The sequence below is a fragment of the Ascaphus truei genome, chromosome 22, assembly GCF_040206685.1.
Source record: "Ascaphus truei isolate aAscTru1 chromosome 22, aAscTru1.hap1, whole genome shotgun sequence".
NCBI lineage: Eukaryota > Metazoa > Chordata > Amphibia > Anura > Ascaphidae > Ascaphus > Ascaphus truei.
Window position 1 is genome coordinate 19,042,941 of NC_134504.1, and position 25,160 is coordinate 19,068,100.

General features: G+C 45.1%; 1 protein-coding gene across 1 annotated transcript in view; it reads right to left on the minus strand.

Annotated features, from left to right (window-relative positions):
* The window catches only part of CEP112 (centrosomal protein 112), a 287,868-nt gene that overhangs the window by 184,048 nt on the left and 78,660 nt on the right, over positions 1-25,160 (minus strand). The window contains exons 6-7 of the mRNA XM_075579533.1: positions 17,562-17,697; positions 4,622-4,729 (exon numbers count right to left, since the gene is read on the minus strand). Coding sequence (XP_075435648.1) covers positions 4,622-4,729; positions 17,562-17,697 — 244 coding nt within the window. The remainder of the gene's footprint in view (positions 1-4,621; positions 4,730-17,561; positions 17,698-25,160) is intronic.

A 25,160-nucleotide genomic window follows, 5' to 3' on the forward strand; every position in this document is an offset into this window, starting at 1 on the left:
TATGCTAAGAGATAATGGGGAAAGGCAAGTTTGTGAACCTCTCTGATACATGTGATGTGCTCACATGTGGTATTTGTATTTGCTGTACACTGTACGGTGAAGGGTTATGTCACTTTTTTACTCACCATAACTTATTTTGTATCAAGATATTAGACGTGACATGGCTCAGGCTGCAAAACCATACATTTGATAGAGTGGACACGATGGCACACATTTTGCCAACACTGCCATTTTGGATTTGGGCAACATGGGTTAAGAAGTCAACTTCAATGCATGACCTGTTATTTGGAAACTGGTAGAGAGAAGCATTAACTATTCTACGTTTCCTTGATGGTATTATAGTCTTGGTCATCCAATGGAGTACACGGTTAATGTTGCAGTGAGATAAGGAAAGGAAGTTCCAACAAAACAGATGCCAATACTGTATGTCATGCAAGGCAAAAATAAGATTCGATTCCAGCTATATGCAATGCACAGAAGGCTGTTTGAACCCCAATGGGCAAAATATTCATGTTAATTATCAAGTGCAATTCAAACCATCACCAAGGTTTCCTGCTTCTTTCCTGTCCCAGCAGATGGAAACAGACAAAATATTTTGTTCACAAATGGCACTCTGGAGATGACAAGATGTGCCCTGCAAGGATACCCTGAAATATTGTCTTAGAGACAGTGGTGGCTCTCTCCAGTAAGGTGTTGGATTTCTTATGTACATATAAACACCTTCCTATTAAAGACTACAATTTGTTCACAAAAATCCCTAAAATATAGTTTTAATATTCAGAAAAGTGAATGGGGAAGTGTTTGTCAATCAAGTGTTCCCCTTATCCCTCTCCCCTGTCATTATCAGAGAACCAATAAAGATACAGGGTGGTGGGTAGGGGGGACTCTGGCTGTACAAGCGCTCGCTAATCCCACAGTGACATCACACAGTGACATCACACAGAAGGGAGCAGCCAGAGGAATCAAACCCCTCCAAAGTCTCCCTTTAATAAATACATTAAACATACTTATAGGTGTCAGATTTAAGTACCCAGATGTAGGATTGCCAGACGTCCCGTATATATATACGGGATTGTCCCTTATTTCATTGACTTGTCCCGGAAAGGTCTGTTGGGACGCATCATTGTCCCGTATTTTAGGGCCTTCATGTGAAATGCCTGAACTACAAATGACTGTAATAAAATCAGTCCTAAAAACGTAACATTTCTACGTGAGTGTAATAGTGACCTTTTCCGATATACGTCGCCTTACTAAATTATCAAAATAATAAAGTTAGAACACTGCCTGAGGATCCCATAATACCCTGACACCCGTCCCTATAGGCGTTACGTTTTCTCCCATCGCTATGTGTTAGGTCTGTAACCTTTCCCCGCCTCGCAAAGTGCAGAGATAATAAAAACCAAAGAATATAGTGATCAAACGGGAGATACCGTTCGCCCCAAAGCGTTTGCAAAGAATCCATCACTTATTATGACATCACACTTTAATCCTGGATTTCGACGTCCCGTATTACAGGTGCGCCGACGAGTATTCTAAAACTTGCATTGGAAAATCTGGGGTTATCACCAGGTACATGCTGCAAACATTTCAGTGACATTTCTGCAGAGAGTAATGGCCCATCGGATTAACATAGCAGGGGTCCCTGGCAGTCCCATTCAGTTTGAATGGGACAGGCAGGGACCCCCGCTGTTAATCTGATGGGCCATTAGTCTGTCTGCAGAAATGTAACTGAAATGTTGCAGCATATACCCAGCATGTACTTGGGTCTTGTTGGGGATTGCCCATGTTTGTTTTGAATACTCGTTGGCACTACAGTATAAAGACATTGTGGCGACCGTACCCATATGAGACCCCTTAAACATGGTCACTGGAATTAAGTTCACTTTGGTTCTAGGAGGGATTGTCCTTTTAAGTACCTGTGTGTGTCGGGTGGACAGTTCTGGGGACCTCATAAGGAGATCCATTTAGTCCCTACAACCTGCTACACTAGTGCTATACCTGAGGTGGCCACAATCCTCACATACTACATAAACATAGTAAGATAAAACAGGACGGGTTTAATGGCATTGCTATCCCTTTGTGTATGGAGTCACTGTTGAGCAGAACCATTCAGCAGGCAAAGTGACCCCTTAATTTAATAAAGTTTTTTGTAGATCATTACCCTAGAATAATGCATCACCCCAATGACAGGATCATTGTATGTATGTACACCCGCCCTCCTCGGTGGGCCAGATAGAAAAGGGGGCAATGATGTGGGCTTGGCAAGGCGGAGATCAGGGCCGCAAAACATACCCTAACCTTCACAGGTTACATGGTCTCCAGACAAGGTCAGGATCCACTTTTCAGACAGGATTTAAAAATACATATACATGTCTCATTCAATAAAAGATGTCAACCCGCCACCTTTAATCTATGAAACATCACAGTCATCAGTTAAATTCAGACCCAGGTGGGTCTATACTGGTGGATTACATTTTTACGTTGTTCACAAAAGGTTTATGCCTGAGCCAAGTGTTCTGAGTTCTATTTAAATTCTGTTTCGGAAGTAAACTATCTGAAGCACACTTAAACACCATGCTGTGTGCACAATAATAAGTGAGGTCAGCCCCGTGAGTCTGAACACTTCATTGATTGAGGCAAAAAGAATGAGAGAGACATTGGCAACAACTGGTATGTACTGTATGACCTGTTGGACATATCGTAACTAGACCTGGGCTCTCCGAGAAGACCGAGTCATGCTAAGTGATAGGAGAGAAGAGATTTCCATGTGTAGCAATGCTCAAAGTCATGGAAAATGTCATCAGTCTACTTTTCGAAACAAAAACATACACCTATGCCAAGGTCCTCAACACAGATATGGGGAGAATACAAGAAGAGTGTGATGTTATCTGGCCTTGATATACTAAGGGAAAGAGACTTTCCTTTGCAATGCTCTGATGCTTCACATCCAAACACCGGAGTTTCTGAAGCCTTCTTTTCATTGGGACATTCCAAAAGTATTCTGAAGGCATTACTAGCTAATGTTCAAATTAGGCTATGGCCCCGCTGTCTGCGCTGCACGCACCTGCCAGGCTGGTGGTGCTTGCAGCCGAGTTCCCCGGTCTGCAGTGAGCTGCAGGGGGGGGGGCGTGACGGTGGGTGCGGCCATGTCGTCATTTGGTTCGCCCTCGTTGGCTGAGGGCGGCGTGGCCTAGCGCTCTGTCACTAGTATTGATCACAATTTTCCTGTCTGCAGGAAAAACTTGCCGGCTTGCAGTGGGCCCGGCTCCATTGAGGGGCGGCTCTTGTCCCCGCAGCAAGCGCTGCAGCAAGCAGCGGGGACCTGTCCTTACACTGTGATCAAGCTGGGAAAAAAATAATCACGCAAAGGTTTTCCTTCCACTAATTGTATAAACAGAATTCTAAAGGGTGCCTCAGATTAATGTAGATCAGGGCTCTTCAACTGGCAGACCTTGGTCTCCCTGCTCCTGCTAATTTCATACACGTTGCTTAGGCAGACAGATTTGACCAATCCTGGCGAAATGTTGAAATATAATCATTTTCAAGTCTTTAAATGTATCTAAAGTTATATTGCAATAATCTTCTGGCCCTGATTATCCTAAATGTTTTGGAGAACTAGTTCAACAGGTTACTGCACGTTCATACATTTTGAGCGTCTGTTAATGGGAATGGGTTAACACAACAGACTCATATCAATTACAAAGGAAAGGTTCCAATATTTTGCATGTATCCATATCATATAAAATGTATCACACTATCTCACAGAGAGACCTCAGATATGGCTCTTTCACATGGTATACTCTAATCGACTCAAACCACTGAATTCATCACCCTCAACGGTCTACACAAGGACTTTGAATCTATATAACGCAATGTGCTGCCTCTGCTCTGGACTTGGTTTGGGTAATGCATGTCTGTATCTCTATGATGAAGCGTGCACTTGTCTAGTATACATGCTACATTGTTTAACTGGCGTGCCTGCTGCCTTTGAGAAAGAAAGAGAGCGAGAGAGCGCGAAAACTTTCACCCGTATCCTTTTTGGGGGGGAATTTTGAAGGACTGTACTGATTTCATCTACTTTAATGTTTGTTTTTAATATGTGTTTAATAGTGTGCTACCTTTCCAGTAATCCTACACGTCTTTCCTTGCAGTTTTGTTATTTTGTTTCACAGAGCAACACTTGTTCACCACTTGCACACTGTTTCAGTACACCACTTGCTAAAAGTTGCTCTAGAATCGAGCAATACTGTTCATTATCCACAGATTAGCAACATTTGTTTGTTATAGACCTTTTTAGTAGGACTTGTGGCGCCACACACACACACACACACACACACACACACACACACACACACACACACACACACACACACACACACACACACACACACACACACACACACACACACACACACACACACACTGTTTTAAAGAAAGTTAATAGGATCATAGTGATCTCTTATGTGATAAGCATGGGCCTCACTTGCATGTTTTTCCATAAGCCAGATGGGTCTGCTTGGCTCTGAAACCTGGGAGAGCTGCCCTCTTATATTGTAAACATACAGTAGGTCATCCAGTCCAGAATGACGTGCCGGAGCGATGTGTGTGTGTGGCATCTTACCTGGTTCTCATATCTTTGTTTGAGGTCACCCAGCTGCCAGGAGAATTCCTTGGATTGCTTTTCTCTGAGAGATTTTGATCTACTTAGGTCGACCTCAACTTTTTCCATCTGTGAAAAAAGAAAGGAGCATTTATGTTCAATTTAATAAAATGGTTGTCTCAACGTCGTGAAGTAAAGTGTTTAGCAGGTGTGGATGGCATAACACAACTGCTGAAGGCATCTTCTCACGCACTGCTCTTTTTGATGCTGTCCAGAATATGATGTATGTTATTTAAAGCACTAGTAACCATGGAGTTTTCATTAAACATTAGGAAGTTGGCATGAATAATAAGGCTATATGCGAAGACACCAGTCTTATACTGGTGAGAGGTGCCAGCTATCAAGCACAATAACTGGGCCAAAAAAATATCAAACATTGGAAAGCTTGGTTATGAAAGGAAATGAAAATGTTTTAAAGTCGACTTCCTATTACTTATTAATCACAGTACAGTGGTATTTGAGTCATACCAAGGCAGGTGATGTCATGGTAAATATTGCTTATCTGTGTATTCTAATATTCATCTAGTTGGCTTTTAGGCATTCCTGCATAGCAACAAAAACACCTTTGCTTTTAGAGGAGAAAAAAGTAGTCATTTAATTCTGTCAGGAGAGTGTCGTGTGGGACATTTTGAAGGTCTCTGTTGTATTTGTTGTATTAACACCCTTTACTTACCCCTCAGGGTTATGCTTCTTTAGGGTGACTACCTAACTTTAAAAAAAAAAAAAAACATCTTCTACACCAGGGGTGCACAAACTTTTTGCCATGGCCCCCCCCCCTTCCCCACCTGCTCTCCCCCACTGCTCGCGCCCCCCCATAACTTGTCTGAAGCGTCAAATGACGCTGCGGGGTCATGTGCCGTCACCCCGCAGCGTCATTTAACGACGCATCGCCCAAGCCAACTGAGTCCCGGTAAGTGAGTTACAGAGGCCTCGCGCGGTCCCCCGGGATTTCATTTAAATGCCTTGGGGTAGAGTGCGGGTCCGGTGTAACTGTTGCGCCATCCCCGTTCCCCCCCCCCCAAAAAAAAACTTGCGCCTCCCAGTTTGCGCACCCCTGTCCTACACAATCAGAAGAACCGTTAGCAGAACCCAGGGGGAATAGTGAGAAATCCCCATACAATCAGGTATTTCCGATTGATTCAGTGAATCTGGATTCATGATTCTGAGTTTGAGTTGCAATATAATATGCCGTACATGGCAGGCACTCGCAGGAATCAATTTGTTTCAAATATCTATGTTTCAGATCATTTATTGGGACCTTTAGCAAGATAAAGGACCCAGTTACGTTTCAAGATAAAGGGCCCAATAGTAGTCTAAAACGTCAATGTTTAAATGTCTTTCCGCACGCACACGCACTCAAACACCCCCGCTGCCACTGCCACGATATTTACAGAAACACAGCAAACTCTTATTAGCCTTCTGTGCTTGCAGTCTGGGTCTTAAAGGATGGCTGTCTTGTGACAGAATGGTATGTGTGACCCTCTCAGCAGCAAACGCTTTAATTGTATTTCATTCTTTACCTATTTAAACATAACATTTACATTAAAAGACTAACTGTTTGCATTTGATCTGACGTTTGTGTATTTCCTGATACAATATTTGTCCGGGACATTCCACAGGTCGCCGCTTTGAACACCTGTTTATTAGGTCCACACCCCCTGTTTTTTTTAATTCACGCTGCACCCTTTTTTTCCCCAACGTGGCCGTCACATGTTAACCCTTCCGTGGCCCGCTACGCATTGGGGGGCAGGGCTAAAAACCGTGGCTGCGGCACCAAATTGTGCTCATCGGCCATCACGTTGAGAATGGGCTTTCAAAAAGGAAACGTGTGTGCCACAACTAAAACATTGCAGCGTACATCTGCCACCCATCTAACCCCCACCAGATTACAACCAATAACCAAAACACAAGGAAAGAATAAAAAGCAGATGGTAGGTAATATTTCAATGACATGACAAATTATACAGGCTTAGAAACTTTGTATTGATTATACTCACTGGAAATGCAAGAGACCACTCCATTTTCTTACTTTTTTCATTTAGCGTTGCATAGAAAACAGGCACACAGATATATATAAATATATACAGTATATATACTGTATATCCCAGGATTCTAATAAAGGGTAGATTTATTTGTTGCTATGGCTACTGGGGGTTCTTCTATGATGTCAATGGTTTAGCCAGCGTCTTTATATCCTGGGGTTAAATATGGCATTTCACCTTTTGGGTCATCTTATCTCCAAAGTGACATATCAGAACTGGGTAAGAATTGGTGCCAAAGCAGGGACTGTAAAATGTAAGGCAACTAGCTATATTATATATGTCCACTATTTCTATTTGATTCAACTAGTACTACGTGGTGAGGCTTCTTGGATCCGGTCCATGGCTGTGACTTTTGTCTTGGCATACATGGCTGTATGCGGCTATTCTCCCTTGTTGATACGTGAACACGCCTATATATGTTTAGTTTACAAGCGGTGTGCTAACTTTTAGTGTATGAGGCCTATTCTGGTAGCTCTGATAACATCGCTGCCATCAATTGGGTTGGCTTGTTTGCTACCTCATGGTCTGATATTTCTGTTATCACATGATTCAGAAAGAGAGTGTGTATATATACACACATACATATATATATATATATATATATATATATATATATATATATATATATATATATAGTGGTTGACAAATCACCAAAAAATCTACTCGCCACACAAAAAAAATCTACTCGCCACCTAGTACCAAACGTGTGCTGCTTGGGCCCATATTTACTCGCCCGGGGGTTAAATCCACTCGCCCGAGGCGAGCAAATGTATAGGTTTGTCGAACACTGTATATATATATATATACAGTACACACACACACACTATATATGTTGGAAAGTTGTCTGCCTGTTCGCTATGCATTTCAACACCTCTTAAGATACCGTAACCAAGTTTGCTTGGTTTTTCCTGAGATCAAGGTGCAGGCTTGTGTCTATGTTTGGAAATTGGATACATTCTTGGAATGAAATTGGATTTTAATGTTTCATCCTTCCACAAGGAAGCGTGCACAGGTTCCCTCCATGGCTTCGTTTAGACAACAAAGGGCATTATTCAAACAAGGAAAAGAACAAAGACATACACGGCTGCTTTTTGGGTTAAAAAACGTCATTGTTTAAATTTAGTGGTCTCCCAAACCGACAACGAATTAGCCACCGAGGATAGCGGCCGATCAGTCCATTTAACGGCTGTTTTAGTTAGCCACAGCAAATTGTCTATCTCCAATGGGGAGCAAGCCCTCTTTTCTAGATCCACCCATCTTTTCAATGCTGGGTTGGTCTGCCATTGTGTGAGTTGACACAATTGCGCTGCTTTATAATAAGATAACAGGCAAGGTACCGCTAGGCCACCTGTCCGGGTGGTTTTTTTCACAATTGTCTTGTTTACTCTCGGGTTCTTTCCTTCCCATATAAACTCGGAGATGTCAGACTGAAGTGAGAGTATTTCCTTCAGTCTAAGTGGCACTGGTAGAGTCTGGAATAAGTATAGGATACGGGGGAGGATATTCATCTTTATACTATGTATCCTGCCTATCCAGGAGATCTTGTGGGGCATCCACTTTCTCAGATCCTCTTTCAATGTTCTAATCAGTTTGGGATAATTAGCCTCGTAAATGCCCCTGTAATCTTTAGTGATGTGGACTCCAAGATACTTAATATGTTTTGGTTGCCAATTGAAATTGAAGTTCAGACTCAGTAGTTTTTCGGTTTCTTTTGGGAGGCTTATATTCAGGGCCTCGGATGTGGTTTGATTTATTTTGAATCCTGATATTCTATTGAATTTCTCTAACAGGTCAAATAGGTTCGGTAGAGAGGTAAGAGGTCTAGAGATCAATAGTAATATATCGTCAGCGTACAGGGCAACCTTATGGGATTGTGAATGTAAAGTAATCCCTGAGATATCCGGGTTGTTACGGATCTGCGCTGCCAGAGGCTCCATACATAGGGCGAATAATAGGGGAGATAATGGGCACCCCTGTCATGTACCGCTTTTAATTTGGAATATATTTGATGGGAAGCCCTGATGGAGGACCCTGGCAGCAGGGCCAGAGTATAGCGATAATATCGCCCCACTCACCCTCTCCCCGAAGCATCTGTTTTAGGTAGGGCCAGTCAATCCTGTCAAACGCTTTTTCTGCATCCAGACTCAACATCATAACTTGTAATTTCTTATTATTGGCTATTTCTAACAGATCAATGATTCGTCGGGTGTTGTTCGCAGCTTGTCTACCTTTAATAAAGCTGACTTGATCTGGATGGATGAGTCTGGGCAGGATATGACAATCTATTGGCCAGAAATTTGGCATAAATTTTAATATCCGTATTACCAGGTTTATAAATTAGTGTGATAGACGCCTGGAGCATCTGCTCCGGGAACGGGGCTCCTGCTAACACAGCATTAAACATTCGGAGCAGCCATGGGGCCAAGTTCTTAATGAACTTCTTGTAATACTGCCCTGAGAAGCCATCTGGGCCCGGGGCCTTTGAAGGCTTGAGGTCAGTGATGACCTGGGAAAGCTCCTCCAATGTGAAATCAGCCTCTAATACCCCTCTATCCAGCTCATTCAGCCCTGTCAGGTTGGAGCCTGTCAGAAAATCTTCCACAGCTCTTGTGGTTTTGGAGCTATGTGCCACTTTCTCCCCATTATATAAATTTTCATAAAATGATTTAATTCCTCAACTATGCTTTTTGGGTTAGATGTGGAAGCACCGTTCTTCAAGCGGATCGCCTGTATGTTATAGTTGGACTGTCTGGTGTGTAGTTTTATCTTATTATAAAGCGGCGCAATTGTGTCAACTCACACAATGGCAGACCAACCCAGCATTGAAAAGATGGGTGCATCTAGAAAAGAGGGCTTGCTCCCCATTGGAGATAGACAATTTGCTGTGGCTAACTAAAACAGCCGTTAAATGGACTGATCGGCCGCTATCCTCGGTGGCTAACTCGTTGTCGGTTTGGGAGACCACTAAATTTAAACACGCCTTGACCTCAAAACACTCTTTGATGTCCCCGTTGTGGGGCAACCCCGACTTTGCGCCAGGACTAGCAGAAAGTGCCGCAGGGCATTGAAAAAAATACGGATACCTTAGGTTAAGAGATCTGGAGGGTATACCAAATAAGATTAAATCATTTGAACAAATCGGATCCGAGAACAATATCCCACATTCCGAATTTTTTCGTTACCTCCAGATCAGAGCGTACTTTACCAAAAATTCTCCCTATCCGCCCTTAACTACATTTGAAAAGCTTTGTCTGACAGAAACGGATACACGGGGACTTACATCGCAGATATATGGAGAAGTGGTCGGTTCTGTTCACAACATCAGCGAAAACTGGCATACAGAGTTAGGTGGGAAACAGACCTAGGAGAGGAATTGGAAGAGGACAACTGGTCGGCCATACTGGAGGCCACAGCTAAGAGTTCCATCTGTACTACTTTGAAGGAAAATGCATATAAAGTATTGATGAGATGGTACCGCACCCCGCTAAAATTATCAAGGTTTGTCCCTGGATACTCCCCGCTGTGTTCTAAACAGTGTGGAGAATCGGCTGACCTGTTGCACATGCTGAGGTCTTGCCGCCGAATCTCATCCTTATGGGAAGAAATTAGACATTGGATCCAGAGGATTTTTAACCTCACAATTCCCCCGGATCCGTGGCTGTTCCTATTGAATAGACCATGGCCGGGTCTCTCTAAAACTGGAAATAAACTGGTTGCACATTTTGCAACAGCTACGAGGTGCGAGATCACAGCTATGTGGAAACAACCTGAGATCCCGAGTATCCCCAAGATTCGGAACAGATTATGGTACATATGCCAGATGGAAAAATTAACAAGTTTAGTTAATGACACTGGCACCAAATATCTAAAAGTCTGGACGCCTTGACTGGCACAGACAGATATCCCAGGGGTAGAGGTAGCCACAATTTGGCAATGATAGTTCCAAATGCAATTCTCACTCAAAGAGAGCGAACTAGACTGCGAAGCCTAGCTGAATTTGCACTTCAACTACACATAGCGTGGACCCCGTGGGTGGTGATCACAACGGCCTAGCCACCAACATCACTTCGGAAGAAAAGAGAGCCCGCGCCCCCCCCAGACTCCCCCCCGCTCCTTCCCTTTTTCCCTTCCCTCCCCTTATTTTCTTTTGTCCCCAAGTTTAAATTGTCTAAATGTACCTTCTGGTATAAAGGAAGTTATATACCTCTATTTTTATAGTAAGTGCCTAAGGGAGAGACTACCTGTATCGTATATGAATGTAATACATTGAATGTTTAATTCACCTGTATCGCGATACTATCTGTACTAAAAAATTCAATAAACTTGAAGTTATATAAAAAAAAAAAAACGTCATTGTTCGCAGCATGCGAAACAGCAACACAGAAAAGATCTGTAACTTTTACCTAACCAGCCAGCAGTTCATACTGGGAAAAAAGGGCAAGTGTTAAAAAAAACAAAGACTGAAGTCCAAGCTATGAGATTTTAGATTTCAAGACCGAATGTGTAGCTAGGTTTTGAACAACTTCTGTTTGCCATGTTTTTTTTTAATATATTCCATTCTCAATTTTTATTAATACGGTATCTGCATATCTGCTTTCCAAAGTGCATGTTTAGGTGCCTTTCTGTGGATTTATTCTGTATACAGCACTGGCGATCTAGTTTTAGCTTCAAACTCATTGTGGCATTTAGTGAGTTTTGTATCAAGTTCATTTTGGAGAAACATTGGCCCAAACAGTGTAATTTTCATCTCTGTGTGTTCGCTTATCAAGTGTATTTTGCTCCACGTTTGGCCCCATGAACATCCCTTGCAATTTGAGGCGTGTTGAAAGAAGGCAATAGGGAGGAGTAACATGACACAGTTTATCTCTACCCCTTTTTATCTAAAGCCCTCTCCTGCCTAACACCTTTCTCATTTACTGCCCCACACGTCTGGAATGCCCTTCCCCATACTATCCAACTGGCACCCTCAAGACCTATTTTAAAACACACCTCTTCAACGAAGTATATGGGTACCTCCGTGGCTGATACTATACATCTCATATGCACTGACCCATAGCCCCTTGCAGATGAACTTACCAGAACAGCCTCCTACTGTCTTTGTACTTTCTTGCTACTTACCACTTAGATTGTAAGCTCTTCGGGACAGGGACACGTTTTTCTATTGTTTTATGTCTGAAGTACTTATTCTCATAGAGTGTTATAATATTATGTCACGTGGATTACTACTGTAAAGTGCTATGTACCTGGATGGTGCTATATAAATAAAGATATACATACATCTAACAAACTGCAAACGTTTCCGGAGTCTCAAGTTATTACCAGTGGGCCCTTGTGACAGGGTGAATGAACGTCACCAGCCATATACCTGGCAAACCTATGTTTAGGCTTGCAGTGCTGCAGTGACGAGGTATAGTTTCAGTTGAGAAGGGCTGCGTAATTAGTCTGACCCCAGCTGCATAATCAAGGTGTTTTAAAACCCCCAGGCTGTACACACATGCAAGCTAGCTGGTCAGAGACAGGACTGAAATACTGAAGAGATTAAGGTCTGTTTTTCAAAGTACATGTGTGATGAACTGTGTGTCCTGCATGCTGAAGAGAAGCTGCCTTGTTTTCTATGCTGAAGAGAAGCTATTTTGTTTTTGTGTGCTGTATATTTTTTAAGGCTCAATAAAGAAGCCTTATCAAGAGAACCCGCATGTGTGGTTGCATGTACCCTGCAACATATGGTGTCGGAAGTGCCGGGATTTTGAGAGGCCCCTGCAGTTGAAGGGCCACACACACATAAAAATGAGAAAAATGGAAGAATTTTTAAAAGAGTTTCTGTGCGAGCAGACCAGACAGCAGGGACTGTTAATGCAAGAGCAGACCGAACAGCAGGGACTGTTAATGCAGGAGCAGGCCAAACTACTATTGCAGCAGCAGGCCCAGCTCCTAACCCAGCAGCAGGCAGCACAGGATGAGCGGAAGGCCAAGCTGCTGACCCAATTCCAGGGTCTGCCAGTCCAGAACTTGCGAACAAACCCCCGGTCCTCCTGAAGAAAATGGCTTCCGAACGAGGATACAGAGGCTTTTTTACTGATATTTGAAAGGGTTGTCGAAGCTCAGGGCTGGGCTGCAGATCGCTGGGCAACTGCTTTGGTCCCGCTCCTCATAGGAGAAGCCCAGGCCTCATATCAGGGCCTCCCAGCAGATCAGGCAATGGACTACCAACAAGTAAAAGCCGCCATACTGGATCGCTTAGGCCTCACCCCAGAGACCTACCGGCAGAAGTTCCGGAACCTGAAGTACACCGCTAAGATGAGACCCCGGGTCCTCGCTCAGCAGTTATTGGACTTGTGTACTCGCTGGATACAATCCGAGGAGCGCACAAAGGAGGCAATTCTTGAGCAAGTGGTGTTGGAAAAATTCCTACAGATAATACCCCCATCCGCACGCTCGTGGGTAAAACGCCATGCTGCTGAAACCCTAGCTTTGGCGGTCCGACTCGTTGAGAACTTCCTTGGGGCCGAGGATCAGGCAAGTGCCCTGGACCCGACGGATCCAACTTTACCAGCACTTGCGGAGACCCAAAGAGGGAGATTGGAACAACGGGGAAACTACGGCCCCTCCATGCGCAACCGCCAAGTGCAACGAAAGGAGCAGTCCTTCCAACAAGGAAGAAGTCAAAACGCCGGGCACCGCCGAGACCCTCATCCCCTTCCTGATGTCGGCTTGTCGCCAAATGAGAGGAACTTCCGAGGACGTCGCCCACAGGACCCACCAGATGCCTGTTCTCCAGTATTTGGTCCAGCGGAGCACTATCCACGGCCCCCTCCTGCGAGGGAACCCTCTCCATGTTCCGCCTGCGGAGAACAAGGCCACCGGCATGTGGGCTGTCCACAGATGGATTGTTCCTTCAGCAGGACCGTCGCCTCGGCCTTCACTGTAGAAAATTACAAGCCCTGGCTACTTCCAGCCCAGGTTGGGGGAAAAAACGTTCCATCGGATTGGTGGAAATATTTAACTGAACTCTAAAAGGGATGCTGAGGAAATTTGTAGATTCAGAGAAGAGAGCCTGGGATGAACTTCTCCCTTTTCTGCTGTTTGCAGTGCGGGAAGTTCCCCAGGCCTCCACGGGATTCTCTCCATTTGAACTACTGTATGGCCGCCAAACCCGAGGTATCCTAGACCTCCTAAAAGGAGTTCTGGGAGGAACAGCGGTCCCCTTCTAAGAATACCCTGCAAAATGTATTGGACCTTAGGAAGCGCCTAGATGTGGTCTGGCATTTTGCTAGGGAGAATCTTAGATCAGCCCAGGACAGTCAGGAGAGACATAACAATCAAAATGCTCGTATGAAAGTGTTTCACCCAGGAGATCAGGAGATGTTGTTGTTGGCAGGGCCCATTCGAAGTACTCTGCCGCACAGGTGATGTGGATTACGAGATCGCTCAACCAGGGTCCAGGAAGGGTAAACAAATTTACCATGTGAACTTGCTGAAACCCTGGAAGATGCAGCGGTCTCTATTCATCCACCCCGTGGAGGAGGAAACGGACTTGGGTCCTCAGCCCCCACGGGAGAACATTGTGGGTGACGATATAATCCCAATGGGTAGACAGTTGTCCTCTGAACAAAAAGGGGACTTGTTAGAAATAATTACACAATTCCATGATGTTTTTTCTGATTTGCCAGGGCAAACTAATTTAATTTCACATGTGATCGAGACAGCACCTGGGGCAAAAGTACTTTCCTGTCCTTATTGGTTGCCTGAAAGTCGTAGGGCCCTGGTAGAGAAGGAGGTACAAGAAAAGTTACACTAAAGGGGTGATTGAGGAATCATGCAGTGAGTGGTGTAGTCCACTAGTTATGGTCCCTAAACCCATTGGGAAGGTAAGATTTTGTGTGGACCTCCGAAAGGTCAATGCGGTATCCAAGTTTGACGCATATCCGATGCCAAGGGTGGACGAGTTAATTGACGGCCTTGGTAACGCGGAATATATATCCACGCTGGACTTAACAAAAGGATACTGGCAAATACCTTTAGAGGAAAAGTCCAAGTGCAAAACAGCCTTTGCCACTCCCATGGGTTTATACCAGTTTGTGACAATGCCATTTGGACTGCATGGAGCCCCAGCCACATTTCAGAGACTCATGGATAAAGTGCTGAGACCCCATAGGGCTTATGCCGCAGCCTACCTAGATGACATTGTCATTTATAGTAAACACTGGCGGGCCCATCTAAATAGGCTGAAAGCCGTTCTCAAATCTCTAAGAGAGACAGGGCTCACAGCCAACCCTAAGAAATGTGCCTGAGGTAAGGTGGAAACCAAATACTTAGGGTATGCGTATGCAGTGGGAGGTGGAAAAGTAAGGCCACTAGCCGACAAGGTAGTTGCCCTGAAAGAAGTTCCGACCCCCCAAACAAAAACGCAAGTACGCTCTCTGCTGGGTTTAGAAGGGTACTATCGGCAGTTCATCCCCAACTACTCGGAAGTTGCAGCCCCATTAACGGACCTCACAAAAAAGTATGCCCCTACACAAGTGGTATGGTCAAGAGAGTGTCAGAGAGCCTTTGAGGACATAAAAGGTGTCTATCAGAGGGTCCCGTCCTTAGAAGCCCAGACTTCAACAGGCCTTTTGTAGTGCAAACCAATGCATCAGAGATAGGGCTAGGGGCAGTGTTGTCACAACAGTTTGAGGGAGTGGAACATCCGATCCTTTTTCTGAGTAGGAAATTGTTCCCGAGGGAAAAAAACTACTCAGTGATTGAGAAGGAGTGCCTCGCAGTAAAGTGGGCAATCGAGGCTTTGAGGCATTACCTGGCAGGAGTCCATTTTACTCTGGTGACGGACCATGCTCCATTAAAGTGGTTAAATAGTATGAAGGACTCCAATGCTAGATTGACCAGGTGGTATATGGCCCTCCAACCCTTCTCATTTGAGATTCAGCACAGGCCTGGAAAAGAAAATGCAAATGCTGACTTCTTTTCTAGAGAAAGGGTGGATGGTCAGGCTTCATCCGTGCGTGGCCCCAGTCACACACTAACAGTGGAGGAATGTGACAGGGGGAATGAACGTCACCAGCCATATACCTGGCAAACCTATGTTTAGGCTTACAGTGCAGCAGTGACAAGCTTAAGTTTCAGTTGAGAAGAGCTGCTTAATTAGTCTGACCCCAGCTGCATAATCAAGGTGTTTTAAAACCCCCAGGCTGTACACACATGCAAGCTAGCTGGTCAGGAGACAGGACTGAAATACTGAAGAGATTACTGCTATAAGATCTGTTTTTCAAAGTACATATGTGATGAACTGTCTGTGTCCTGCATGCTGAAGAGAAGCTGCCTTGTTTTCTATGCTGAAGAGAAGCTATTTTGTTTTTGTCTGCTGAAGAGAAGCTATTTTGTTTTTGTATGCTGAAGAGAAGCTATTTTGTTTTTGTGAGCTGTATATTTTTTAAGGCTCAATAAAGAAGCCTTATCAAGAGAACCCGTGTGTGTTGTTACATGTACCCTGCAACAGCCCTTAAATGCAGTGCCTGAAACAGGCAAATTACAAGGCCAACTGGTAAAGAAGCTTGACGTGTTCCAACACAAATGACAAGTTGTTGGAAGAAAACGATAGAGGAGACCAGGTCAGTAAACAACATCTCGTTATCATTAGTGTTGGCGCTCGTGGCCATCACCCGAGCGATCTGAGGACTTCAGACCGCTCGCGATGGGGAGGCGTGGCGGGGGCTGCAGCCATGACGTCACGCGGCTGGTTTGCCCTCATTGGCTGAACCGCCGCCATGACCATCGCGCCAAAAGTTAAATTTCTTGACTTTCTAAATTGAGGTCGCGCCATCGCGCTTTGTGCATGCCCGCACACGCACTGATTGGGGCCACCTCTTTGCTCGCGCCGCGGACGCCATCGCAATCACTGGGGACGAGGCCTTAGGCTGTTGAGCTAAAGAAGACTCCCTGCCTCTCATTGCCCAAATAAACTATGGTGGCGCTGTTTAAAGGTGTAGAATTGTTCTAAAATTTGAGGTTGATTCGCAGAATGCAAGACACAATTAAGGTCTCCTCGAACTCCGTTTGTGTTGGAATATGCCAAGCTCCATTAACGTGCCAAATTCATGCAGAAGTAAAGAGATACAATGTGTTCTAAAGGTGTGGGGGAGGAAATTGTTTGCGATTTCAATGCACTTTAGCACTGTCAAGCGGAACCACAATGTATCGCAGAACAGGAACAAATTAAGTCATATTTCAATTTCTATTATTGTTACTATTCTACGCTAAATTTCTTTCAATTATGTTATATGTCCAAGTGACCATTTATTTGAATGCTGGACGAGTGTTACTGGTGAACATTTCTGGCCTTTCCTGGGCCACATACACCCAGAATTTAAACAAATCAGAAAACATGTTTTCTGAATGTTGTTACGTTTCAGAGATATAAACTCTAAGACTAACCTAGGGGTGTTCAACTTCAGTCCTCAAGACCCTGCCACACACACACACGTCAGGTTTTCAGGATATCCAAACTTCAGCACAGGTGGCTCAATCAGTCAAACACTGAGCCTCTGATGGAGCCACCTGTGCTGAAGCAGGGATAAGCTAAAAACTTGACCCGTTGGGGGGTCTTGAGCACTGGAGTTGAGCACCACTGCCGTAACCGATAAACGGCGACTTCAGAAAAGTCCCTTATCTCATAAACCAGTTGCAACTGAGGCTTTGTTATCCAGATGAATCATTGTGCATATTCTTTCATGCTACTGTACAAGAGACGTGATTGTTAGGCAGTGTTCAATTTCAGACATACGTCTGGCATTACAAGATCAGATAGTGCCATCACACTGAGACTCACAGCCACAGACAGGCTGCCATTGTGACCTCCTCACCTGCTGTTTCATTTCAGAGTAGGCTTTCTCCGTGTTCGTCTCCACCTGCCGCTTGAACGCTTCCAGGGCAGCGTCGGCCTGCTGGGCCTGCAGTCTCTGCATCTCTGTCACTCTTCTCAGCTGCTCCTCTTTCTCCCTGTAAAAATAAATAAATAAAACACGGTGGGCACTATTAACAGCGGACCCCGTCCACATGTGGCATGCAAAAAAAGACGCGCTTTGTTAGGTCAACGCGGGTTAAAGGAGCTTCCAAGCAAGTGACCCCTCTGAATGAGGCCCTGATAACATGTGCAATGGACTATATGTGTATATGTGTGTGTGTGTGTGTGTGTGTGTGTGTGTGTGTGTGTGTGTGTGTGTGTGTGTGTGTGTGTATATATACACACACACACACACACACACACACACACATATATACACATATAGTATAGTATATATATATACACACACACACACACACACAACATACATACATATATACACACACACACATACATATATACACACACATTAACCCCCCCTCCCCCCCAATCAGCTGATCATTAGCAGAAATGTAGTAAACACATCATCCTCAAAGGGTGCTTTAAAAAAAAAAAAATTTGCTTCCATGGCGCGCAGGACGTGATCTTCTCCCAGAAGGTAAAAGGAGAAAAATGAATTCCAAGAAAATGGCCGTCGCAGTCACGTGACCACATTGTGCCAATGGGGGCTGTGGCACTCGGCGACCACCTCCGGCACTCAAAGGGTCAATTCGCACTCGCCGCAACACAAAAAAAAAAAATAGGTACAGCACCTGCTAAATAGCTAAATTACAGTCTGAGTATGACATGGAGCTACAAGTGTGCCAAATCTGTTTACATCCCGGGTAAGAAAAGGCAAAGAAGGGTGGGTCGCCGTGTCGGTCCTTTCTTCCATGCAGTAACACAGGAGGGAGAGGGAGGAGGGGGTATGATGCCATTTATTGTATTGTATGTCTTTATTTATATAGCGCCATAAATGTACATAGCGCTTCACAGTAGTAATACATGTTGTAATCATATAAATAACAAATCTATATATAATAAAACTGAAAAGTATTTGATTGTTAGTATATGTGGGGAATCTCATTGGTCCGTCGGTCCGCCCGCCCATGCCCCGCCTCCCCCACAGGTCTCATTGGCCAAGAGGTACGCTGACATCACCGACACACCTACTCCACAGACAGTCTCACCATAACACTCTGACACTCTCTCCCTGTTGAATCACCCCTGCGGACTAACACACACCTTGCTGACACATTGGTTACACTCTCTCCCTGCTGACACATTGGTAAGTTTAACACACTCTCTGCTGTCCACCACCCCTCTTACCCATCCACGGTCTCACAAATTACCACATCAACACTACCCCACGCTACTGTCATGTCCTCATCCGCTCTTAGTACGCACCTGCTTACAAATCACTAACTCTGCCTTCCCGAGCGCTCCGCCACCTTAAGGCCCGTTCTGCAACTTCCCAACCATCACCAGCCCCTCCCCAAACATCACCAGCCCGCAACCGCTCTGCGCTACCTTCACTCCCACCTTCACCACACATCAATGGCCGCCTTCACGCACACCTCCACACGGCCACTGTCAAAAAATTAACACTTTTACCACTTACTTAATCAATGTAAATGTCTGCACCAGCATCAGAGCACATTAATGGTATTTATTGTACACCTTCATAACAACCAAACATATTTAATATCCACCTACAATATAAATCTCTCATAAAATGGCCACATTCCCGCCACAATTATTATTTGCCCACATCATCATCACCCTCTCCAACTCTAAGGCCTCGTTCAGGGTGCCAGAGGCAGGAGTTGGAGGGAGGGCGTTCGGGAGGGAGGGCGGCAGTCTGCTGGGCGATGTGTGTTCATCCTCCCAGCAAACTTTTTCAGGAGTTGAGGAGGCGGGGAGGGGGCAGGGCTACAGACGGCAGGTTAGGGATCCAAGTTGCAGTCATGAAATCATTCTCAAGAATGATTTCATTGGCTGCCGAGGTCCCAGTGACGCTGCTGCAGCTTCAAAAAACGATTTTTTTGTTTATTGAAACTGTAGCCAGTGTCAACTCCGTACTTCGGAGACAGTGCAGCTGCTACCCTAACAACCAGTATTCAATTTGAATACATTGTTTCCCACGACAGCTCGCACAGCAGCACGCCCTCCCTCCGAAGGCTGCACCCTGAACGAGGCCGTTAGATGTACATCTAACTATGGTCGCATTAAACACAAACTACATTTATAATCAACACTTTCCTTTACACACTACATACATTTAAATGTCACGCACGCAATACAGATTATTCCAGCCCCCCCCCTCTTACTCGACCATCAAATCAGCCTTCCCACCCGCTCCGAAATGGGCGGCTTCACGGCCACGCCACAGCTCCAGCACCCCCACTTACCCGCCCAACACTGCTCCGCTACGTACCGCCCTTCACCGCCGCTACGCAATGGCCGCATTCACTGCCGATGGCTAAAGCCCCCCCACAGCTCCGCGGGGGGGGGGGTGAAGGGGGGAGTACACCATCGCAACAGCCGCCTCCCCACCTGCCTCCGACACAGCTCCTTCCGCCTGCCCACCTTTCACGCAACCCCCCCCTCCCTCCCTCCCCGCCTTTCACGCAACCCCCCCCCCTCCCTCCCCGCCTTTCACGCAACCCCCCTCCCCTCCGCGCCTATCACGCAACCTCCCTCCCCTCCCCGCCTTTCACGCCCCCCCCCCTCCTTCTTACACATACTGTATATAATGTTGTGTTTTTGTAAGAGGGATATCTGGGTGCAATGGATGATCTGGTTGTAACCAGAAATCCCTCTTACTAACACTGTATATAATGTTGTGTTTCTGTATTTCTGCCCAACCTGATGCAGGACCCTGAGAGGTTGGAAAACTTGTAACATATCAACTACTTGTTGGTCCAATCAAAGGAATCTTACGCCCTACTCCCTCTCCCACGACACAGGCAAGAAAACCAATACATGAAATAATTTTAGACAATAAATCACCTTAAAAGGGGCAGTGCTTTCCGGAAGCAAAGTCAGAAGCAAAGTCAGGCGCGGCCCGCACGGAGCAGGGAAAGATAGCAGGAGGGGGACGGAGCCAAGAGGAGGGGAACGCGCACGAGGCCTGTGCCCGCGCGATGGCCAGCAAAGGCAGGGAGGAGCATGCACGCGCGTGTCCTCCGTAAGCTGAGGTGCACGCACCGGACGCGTCACCAGGTGCGCGGAACGCCGCGCCGCGGGCACCACGCGAGGAGGAGGCAACGGGACGGATGGCACCACAGGGGAAGGTAAAAGAGCTACCGCGGGGGAGAGGGAGCGGGGAGGATCAAGGCAGGGGTTAAGGGAGCGCGTGGGTATGCGGGACCTGCGGGGAACGCGCTGCGGCAAGGGGAGAGAGGTAGAAGGTGAAGGAGAGGATTGGGAAGGTGTAGAAAGGGTGACAGGAGATGGGAGAGAGGGACAAGGAGAGGAAGGAATCTCCTGAGTCATCACAAACTTGAAGGAAACGTCTTTTTGAAACCTCATCTACGTACTATGATAAGGGCGCTCAACTCAAGTTCTCACTACCCCCCCCCGCCCCCACCCGGTGAGGTTTCCAGGATATCTCAGCTTCAGCATATGTGGCTCACTCAGTCCCATCTTCAGGACAGGTGGCTCATTCTGTCCCACCTTCAGCACAGGTGGCTCAATCAGGTGGGCAATAAGGCACACTGCAATGCAGCAATATGGGCTTTGATTTATAGGATTGATGAGTTTAACTCGAGGGTGAGTGTTGCAGGGTACATGCAACTACACACGCGGGTTTCTTGACAAGGCTTATTTATTTAGCCTTGCAAAATATACAGTACACAAAACAAAAATAGCTTTTCATCAGCAACAAACGGAAAATGGCTTTTCTTCAGCAGACAGACAAAAACAGTTTCTCTTTAGCAGACAGTGTATATGGCAGTTGCCCTTTTCTATGCAGGGGACAGATAGTTCACAATTCATCTACTTTTCTAATCAGACCTTGTATCAGGAAATCTCTCAGCAGCTTACTCCTCTCTCCTCAACCGACAGCCTCCATGTGTCTACAGCCTGGGTTTTAACACTCCTTGATTAGGCAGCTGGGATCCAACTAATTGTCCTGAGGTTCCCAGCTGAAGTTAACCTAGTCAGTGCTGCACTAGACATAGGTTTTCCAGGCATATAACTGGTGGCTTTTGTTTACCCTGTCACAGTGAGCAACTCTAATCCTCAAGCAAGGCTGAAATCAGAAGGATTACGTCACTTAAAGCAAGGGTGGCCAACCCCAGTCCTCAAGGGCCACCAACAGGTCAGGTATTAACGAAATCCCTGCTTCAGCACAGGTGGCTTAATCAGTGGCTCAGTCTTTGACTGAGCCACTGATTGAGCCGCCTGTGCTGAAGCAGGGATATCCTGAAAACTTAACCTGTTGGGGAGGGGGGGGGGGGCTTGAGGACTGGAGTTGAGCCCCCCCATACTATGAAATACTTATATTAGTCATTAGCAGAGGAATAAAGCGCAGGTGGCTTTACCCAGTTAAAAATGTGCACAGGGCTGAACCCAAATTACAGGAACGTTCCCTGCACACTCATGTTATCTTATGAAAGGCGCAAGGCTTTTAGAACCTGAAACAGGCACACAAATCCTGTATTGCACACTCTGGGGTGTTTTATCAGGCTTGTAAATTGGGCTTGCAAAACGACTTTTATAATAAATTGGTCACTTTTAACCCTTTTGATGCTTCCACTTGAAACTCTAGGGCAGTAGTGCCGTGTGATGTCCTCAAGCAGAAGATGTGCAAGATGCAAATAAACAGATGCTGCTATTAAATGACAAGCTATTAATAAAAATACAGTCGTGTTGATAAAAAAATCAAGCCATGTACTGCAAGTGGCCAGTGACAGCATCAAAATTACGTGAGATATGCTTCATACATTCAGGCCCATATTAACCAAGTTATGCTATTCGATAAGGCACACTCTGGTGTGATATGCCAGGTGTCTTGCGTCTCTGGACGGTGTCTGGAATAAAACCACGTAGTAAATACTGTATAGGCCCATATGCATTAAGTGAAGAAAACAGTATGGTCTCCTGGCTTTTACCTAAAACTGAAACACTTGAATTCAAAATTGTAAACAAAAGTCTGTGTGTTCTCTCTGTGAACCAAGGGCAACTCTCTTACCGTGCGCCCCACAACTGGAACAGTCTACCGGAGACTCTCGCATCCGCCACCAGTCTAAGTTCTTTCAAAACTAAAGCCGCCTCACATTTTAATCTGGTCGGTAACTGTGATATGCGCCTATAATATATATTATCTCTAACTGTGTATGCTATGTCTGGTATATAATGTATAACCCTGCTCACTTAATGTAACGATGTATTTGTAACCATGTATCTGTCATCATAACTCTATGCCCAGGACATACGTGTAAACGAGAGGTAACTCTCAATGTGTTACTTCCTGGTAACACATGTTATAAATAAAAAATAAATTATATACCCCAGGGTGTGCATTAAAAAGGACTTTGGGGCAGTCACCAATTATTTTTTGGACAGATCGTTATAAGTAACTAGACAAGAATAAAGCTTAAGATTTAAACTTGTGGAAATGGACCCGGGGCTAATACTGTAACTTTACTTTTTTTTGGTCTCAACTCCAGTCCTCAAGCCCACCCCCCCCCCCTCCCAACAGGTCAGGTTTTAAGGATATCCCCAGCTTCAGCACTGACTGAGACTGAGCCTCTGATTGAGACTTCTATGCTGAAGCAGGGACAAATTGAGCCACCTGTGCTTAAGCTGGGACTGATGGAGCCATGTGCGCTGAAGCAGGGATATCCTGAAAACCTGACCTGTTGGGGGGGGGGGGGTAATGGGGGGCTTGAGGACTGGTGTTGAGCACCCCTGTCTTAACTACGTGAATGCTTAAAAGGAAACAGCAATGCTGACGAACATAACTGTATCGTTGTTGAATACAAGGGCTGTGAATTCATCGCAGGTTATGATACCTTCAACTAGATCAAAGAGAGAGTTGTTGAAGTAATAGTGAGCACTGAGTTTTCAGCCCCTCACGACCGTAAACTTCACCAGAACAAATGTGGTAACTAAAACTGCGCTAAAAATAAGTTACTAGATCACAACAATGTGCTTGGTACTGTAGGTAATGATGAGATTGTTGGTCCTTTACTCTTAGAGGCAAGCCCAGCAATATCCTACACTTTAAATAAATCAGTTCTTTAGTATTAGATCATTCATACTACATTTAAAATATATTATTATTATTATTCAACTCAATGCCATTGTTAATGAGTTTTAATATACTGAGTATCCTTTGATTTTATAGCAGGCCCACGTCCCCAGCAGTGCAAGATCTTTGCAACACTTTCCTGTTTGTGATCATTTGTTGCCAATATTCCCAGCAGTTTGAGCTGCAAACTGTAACAATAGATAATGTTCCTTAGTAACATAAGAATACATTGTAGCTGCTGAGTTACACAGACTGAAGAATTGATTGAAACTGAAAGGCAGCATTTAGTGAACCAAATACCTAAGCTGCCAATCAATTGGTTCGTCCGTGATCCATCAGCAAAGATCCTTTGCTGATGGATCACGGACGAACCAATTGATTGGCAGCTTAGGTATTTGGTTTTAATTAAAGGTAATCAAAGGCTGCATATAAAGCAAAAACAATATATATATATTTTCAAGTGCCGCTTGGACTGCCTCTTTAAAATGCTAACCTTTAAGATAGATGAGGTAGATTATCTTCAGTACCAAAAATTCCTAGTTTTAGTAACCTCAACCCTCAGACACTGCATACGTCATGCACCCCATGCTGTGCGCTGCTCTGTTCCGTTTCCTCTCGTCTCTCTATGCATTAAGAAACACACGAGACAGTATAATATTGGTAATGTATGACCTACTGAAATGGGGTCACCGTGACATGGTTGCAGGCTTATAATATTTTGGCCTAAGTATTGAACTAAATGACCCGTATTTACAAAGAAGGAATATACATAAAATACATAGTAATGTACTAAATAATTGGCCATGCTGGATGTGGCATTGGGGCTTTCTTGTCTTTTGTTGGATACATTAGGTCTCGGTCCTATTCACACAATGCATCGGCTTCGGGTTTTGCGCTTACTAAGCCTGTGCATGTCTAACCTCAACACTTGTTGAAAAAATACAATGAACTATGAAAACTAGCAATGAATTTAACCAGCTGTTCTCAACCCCAGCCCTCAAGCCCCCACAACAGGTTAGGTTTCCAAGCTATCCCTGCTTCAGCATAGGTGGCTCAATGACTGAGCCACTGATTGAGCCACCTGTGCAGAAGCTGGCATATCCTTAAAACCGGAAGTGTTGGGGGGGTCTTGAGGACTGGAGTTGAGAACGCCCTGGATTAAACCAAGCTGAAACTCTCCAAATCTTGTGAGGGTCAGGGCTGTTGCTTCTTCTGCCCCCCTCCCACCCCCCACTCTAAAAGCAGACCTAGGCCTTTTTCCAGTAAAGCCAAAACATAGGGTGGCCATACCCTCTTTTCTTGTGCTTGCAGGGAAGAGAA